General features: G+C 44.7%; 1 protein-coding gene across 2 annotated transcripts in view; it reads right to left on the reverse strand.

Moving 5' to 3' along the window:
• Kif5a (kinesin family member 5A) overlaps positions 1–6,000 on the reverse strand; it is a 62,519-nt gene that overhangs the window by 14,638 nt on the left and 41,881 nt on the right. For both annotated transcript variants that reach the window (XM_008844064.2, XM_029568783.1), the window contains exons 13-17: positions 2,589–2,657; positions 1,837–2,043; positions 1,418–1,564; positions 473–661; positions 9–126 (exon numbers count right to left, since the gene is read on the reverse strand). In XM_008844064.2, coding sequence (XP_008842286.1) covers positions 9–126; positions 473–661; positions 1,418–1,564; positions 1,837–2,043; positions 2,589–2,657 — 730 coding nt within the window. The remainder of the gene's footprint in view (positions 1–8; positions 127–472; positions 662–1,417; positions 1,565–1,836; positions 2,044–2,588; positions 2,658–6,000) is intronic.

A 6,000-nucleotide genomic window follows, 5' to 3' on the forward strand; every position in this document is an offset into this window, starting at 1 on the left:
GGCCTCACCCTGGGCCTGAAGCTTGGCCAGCTCATCGCTCAGGGAGTCATAGGACTCTTCCAGGTGCCGTTTCTTCAGCTCCACACTCTGCATGTATTCCGTAAGTGAGCGGATCTTGGCCTCGTGCTGGTAGAGGATGGTTGGTGTGAGGAAGGAGACACAAAGTGCAAAGGATGTGACTCTAAACTCTAGTTGTCCTCCTGAACCAGCCTCTCCTGCTGTACCTTCCATGAAGATGCAAGGCCAGGGCCCATTCCTAAAGAGACCCTTCCTTTAGACAATCAAAGGACAGAGTCCCCTGAGCTTCCCATCTTTGGTCTGGATCCTCCTGACTGCCACCCCAGCTCTGCAGTCCTTGATCTCTATTCACCCAAGGCAACTGATGTAAAAGTGGGTGTTAGGCATTTTACCCATGCATAACTATTGAGTAGCCTTCTTTTTTATACTCTGGCTGTCATCCTCAGACACTCACCTGTGAGATGAGCAGCTGGCAAGATGACAGCTCCCTACCAGTCACCTCCATCTTGCGATGACATTCCACCTGGAGGTTCTCCAGCTGCCGACACCGTTTAACCACGGACTTGACCTCCGATTTGATTTTGCTGATGTAGAGTCGGGCCACAGTGAACTCCTCCTCAATAGCCCCACTGATCTCCACTGGCTAAGGGTGAGCAGAGGAGGAAGAGCTGCTTCTCCACCGAGGAAAGTCTTTCCCTATATCATTCCCCCTTCTGCCCACCTCCTGTACACCTTGCACAAGTACCAAGAAATTCCTGAACACCCTTTAGCAGCTCCCATCAATGACATGTCACTTCAAAGCCTCTGTTCGCATTCAAACATCCAATTCTGATGGTTCTCCCCTTCCACCTTAAAAAGTAATTTGACTTTTTGTTTTGCTCACTATGTTACCCAAGTTGGTTTCAAATTCCTGGGCTTAAGTGGTGCACCTGCCTCAGCCTCCTGAGTAACTGGGACTACAGGAGCTCACCATTGTACACAGGCATCCAGGTCAAGGGTTTTTATTCCCCTCCCCTCCACAGACAAACTGGTTCTGCCTGATAATCCAGATGCACAGATTTGCATGTTACTCCTACCCTCTAGATCCTGCCCTGGGAATATCTCCATAACGTCTATCTGAACCCTTTAGAATATGTCTTCTCAGTTGGACCTATGCAAACCTCTAATAGGTTTTTTTTTTTTTTTTTGAGTCTAATCTGAAGACATATCTGGATCTTGCTATGTAATCCAGGCTATCTTAGAATTCTTGATCCTCCTATCTCAGTCTCCTAAATGCTGGGATTACAGCTGTGTGATATCACATCTGGCCCTTAGAGGGGACGAATTGTCCCACTTTGCCTCTCTCTTCAGTACCCAGGACAAGAATGACCTGAACCAATACTGCTGTCTCTCCACTCACCAGCTTAATCTCACCGTTGCCCACGATGACGCTGAACTCACTCAGATCCTTCATCAGCCCATTCAGTACCTCAGCAATCCGTTTTCGCTGGTGTCCACTGACCTCCTGGAGCCGCTGCAGCTCAGACTCCAGGGACAGCATAGTGGCCTAGGTACAGTCCCTAAGGTCATTAACATTGTCATCATCCTGCTCCCCTTCCCCAGCTTGGACAGAGGCCTCTCATTTCAAGCATGGCCCTGAAGGCTGCTGCCATGGAGAGAACACAGACTGGAGGTAGGGCAAAGCACAAAGGCATGGCAGGGGAGGGCAGCAGTACAGAGGTGCCAACATCAAATAACAATGGCAGGAAACAGAGGTGCCCTCAGATGCAGAGCTGTTCTGTGGTTAGAGAGCCCTTGGACCACCAGTCAGCCACTTACCACCTTCTGGGACAATTCATCCACCAGAAGCTGGTTCTGCTGGCTCTTCTCCTCCACCTCCTGGGACTTCTGGTCATAGTTCACGGCCAGCTCCTCCAGGGCCTGCAGTACTTCCTTCACCTCATCCTTTGCAGCATCGTTCTCCGATTGCAGGTGGCTCAGCTCCCGCTGGACCTTCTCATTGTCTCCCCGAGTAGACACTAGCAACTTCAAAGGAGAGGAGGGATGTGTGAGGAAGCATGCTGTCGGTGACCACCTCTGTGACCTCTAGGTCTGTATGTGCTAAGCCTCCCCATGCCACATACCTGTAGTCAAGGGGAAGGAGATATTACACTTCATTAACCAGAACAGAAAACCACCCAGACTTCATCATCTGGGCTTTAAGACAACACCAATGGAGTTTCCAGATTTGAACAGTTTTTGTGAGTGACTAGGCCCACAATTTTTTTTTTTTTGAGATGAAATTTCATATATCTAACACTTTGTAGTCAAGAATGACCTTAAACTTTGGATTCTCCTGCCCTGTAATCCTGGGATTACAGATGTGTACCAGATTAAAGGTGTGTTCTGCAACACCTGGTTTATACTGTGCTGTGCTTGGGATCAACCCCAGGGCTTCAGGCATGCTAGACGGGGACTCTATCAGCTGAGCTACATCCTCAGCCCCTTCCATCTGATTTTAAGGAAGCCTTTTTGATTTGCAGGGATGAACACAAACCCCTTTCCTCTGGCATCTCATTCTCTCCTTTTACCTCCTCCTGGTCCAGCATTTGCTGTTTCAGCTTCTCAATGAGTTGGCTCTGCTGATTGATCTCATCATCCTGTCAGAGAAAAGAGGGAGATGGTGAGGGAAGCTAAGTCCTCAACATTAGAGTTCTGAGCCTGGAGGGAGAGGCAAGACACCGATTAAAGTCCAGAGTAAAAAGAGGTCTTGTCCCTGACTTCTTTCCCAGACTCCAGCACTTAACTTTGAAATTCCTTTCTTCCAGGAAGTTGGTATAACCTTAACAATACAAAGCAAAGGCCTTTAAATAGATCCATATATACATATCCTTTCGCCTAGAAATTCACTTTAGCTTTCTATTCTAACCAAATCATTCAAAAGCAAAAAAAAAGGCGGGGGGCGGGGGATGTGTGGACTCATTTGAAAGAGTCACATGCAGCTAAGGCTGGCCTTGAAATCACTACGTAGTTAAAAATGGCCTTAAAGTCTTGCCTGTCTCTAGTTCCTAAGTGTTGGGATTCTAGGTATGTGCTACTTCACCTATTGTGTGTGTGTGTGTGTGTGTGTGTGTGTGTGTGTGTGTGTTGTTTGTGTCCATGGTTGTTGGTTGTTGGGTTTTTTAATTTTTTGTTGGATGGTCGGTTGGTTGGTTGGTTGGTTTTGCTTTTTGAGACAAGGTCTTCCTGTAGTCCCAGCTGGCCTGGAACTCGCTATGTAGACTAGGCTTGTTTTCAGTCTCACAGAGAGCCACCTGCTTCTGCTTCCTAAATGTGGGATTAAAGATGTGCACTACCATGTCCGGCTGTTTTTTTTTTTTTTTTTTTTGAGACAAGGTCTCACTGTGTAGTCCTGGCTGACCTGCAACTCTCTATGTAGACCAGGTGGGCCTTGAGCTCCCAATCTTCCTGCCTCAGCCTCCCAAATGCTGAGATTACAGTTATGAACATCACACCTGGCTCCAAAGCAAAACCTTATGCATAACAAGCAAATGCAGTTGGATAAATGGATTCTCAGGTGCTTTGCCTGTAGGTATGTAAGTAAACCACATGCATATAGTGCCCATGGAGGCCAGAAGAAAGTATCAGATCCCCAGAACCTCAATTTACAGACAGTTGTTAGCTGCCATGTGGGTGCTGGGAACTGAATCCAGGTTCCCTGCAAGAGCACCGGTGTTCTTAACTATTGAGCCATCTTTCCAACCCCTTTTCTTATTTTTTTTCAGGTAACTATTTTTTTATATTTTATTTATTATTTTTATTTTATGTGTATGAGTGTATTGCCTGCATGCACGTGAGTATACCCGTGTCGTGCAATGCCGCAGAGGTCAGAAGAAGGCTTTGGATTCCCCTGGAACTGGAGTTAAGGACTGGAGTTAAGCTGCCATGTGGGTGCTGGGAATCAAACCCAGGTCCTCTGCAAGAGCAGTCAGTGCTCTTAACCACTGAGCCACCTCTCCAGCCCATCAGGTAACTATTTAAAATAACTTTTTTTTTTCCAGACAGGGTCTCATATAACCCAGGCTGGCCTCAAATTCTCTATGTAGCTGATAATAACCTTGAACCTCTTCTTTTTTTAAATTTTATTTATTATTTTTATTTTATGTGTATGAGTGTATTGCCTGCATATGTGTAAGCACACCCATGTCATGCAATGCCTGAGGAGGTCAGAAGAAGGCATCAGATCCTCTGGAACTGGAGCTACAGATGGTTGTTAACCACCATGTGGGTGCTGGGAATCAAACTCAGGTCCTCTGCAAAAACAGTCAATGCTCTTAACCACGGAGCCATCTTTCCAGCCCCAGACTTGAACTTCTAATACTGCTGCGTACACTACTTCCAGAGCGCTGGTATTACAGGCATGTGCCACTATGCCTAGTTTTACATGGTGCTAGGGATTGAACCCAAGGATTCATGCATGCCAGGCAAGCACTCTACCAACTAGGCTATATCCCTAGCCTAAAAGAAAACAAAAACTTTTTTTTTTTTTTTTTTTGGTCTTTTTGAGACAGGGTCTTCCTGTAGCTCCAGGTGACCTGGAACTCACTATGTAGACCAGGCTGGCCTTGAACTCACAGAGATCCACCTGCCTCTGCCTCCCAAGTGCTGGGATTGAAGGTGTGTGCCACCACACCTGGCCAACAAAAACCTTTTTATGAAGAATTATTAATAAAGTGAAAAATTACTCATAATGCAATGCTAACTGAAAAAACTAGAGCCAGTCATGATGGCACACACTTGTAATCCCAGCACTTAGGAGTCTGAGGCAGGAGGATTGAGAGTTTGAGGCCAATCTGTACTATGAGACCCATCTCCAAAATAAATAAATAAGGGGTTGGGGATTTAGCTCAGTGGTAGAGTACTTGCCTAGCAAGTGCAAGGCTCTGGGTTTGGTCCTCAGCTCCGAAAAAAAAAAATAAATAAATAAATAAATAAATAAATAAATAAATAAGAAAAAATTGGATGCAAATTATCTCTACAGTAGAAGTCAGCTGCATGATGCATGCGCAAAGAACAGTAAACTATTAACAGCATTCTCACTAAATGATAAATGTATGTCTTTTGCTTTCTTCTGTTCCTTTTAAAATGTATTTTCTGCATCTTATATAATGAGTTTTTATTCCCTTTATTTTATTCTATCTTTTTGAGACAGGGTCTCCCTGTAGCTCCAGCTGGCCTGGAACTTGCTATGTAGACCAGGCTGCCCTTGATTTCTGAATCTGCCTGTCCCTGCCTCCTGAATACTGGGATTAAAGGCATTCACCACCATGCCTGGCTTTTTATTCCTTTTAAAGTCAGAAAAAAAAAGTAGAACAAGATAACTTTTTTCTTTTTTTTGGTCCTTTTTTGAGACAGGGTCTCCTTGTAACCTCAGCTAACTTTGAACTCACTCTGTAGACCAGGCTGGCCTAGAACTCACAGAGATCCACCTGCCTCTGCCTCCCAAGTACTGGGATTAAAGGTATGTGTTACCACGGCCAACTCTTAACATTTTTTTTAAGACAGGGTCTCCCTGTAGCCCCAGCTGGCCTGGAACTCACTATGTAGACTGTGCTAGGCCAGAACTCACAGAGATCCGCCTGCCTTTGCTTCTCAAGTCCTGGGAGGAAAGCCACATGCTACCACCTTGACCAAGCTAACTTAAAAAGTTTACATTTATTTATCTATCTGTCTATCTATCTATCTATCATCTATCTATCTATCTATCTATCTATCTATCATCTATCTATCTATCTGTCTATCTATCTATCTATCTATCTAATCTACCTATCAATCATCTATCATCTATCACCTATCTATCATCTATTATCTATCTATCTATCTATCATCTATCATCTATCTCTATCATCTATCTCTCTCTCTATTATCTATCTATCTATCTATCTATCATCTATCTATCTATTTATCTATCATCTATCTATCTATCTATTTATCTATCTATCT

The sequence above is a fragment of the Nannospalax galili genome, unplaced genomic scaffold (genome assembly GCF_000622305.1).
Source record: "Nannospalax galili isolate Female #2095 unplaced genomic scaffold, S.galili_v1.0 scaffold340, whole genome shotgun sequence".
Taxonomy (NCBI): Eukaryota; Metazoa; Chordata; class Mammalia; order Rodentia; family Spalacidae; genus Nannospalax; species Nannospalax galili.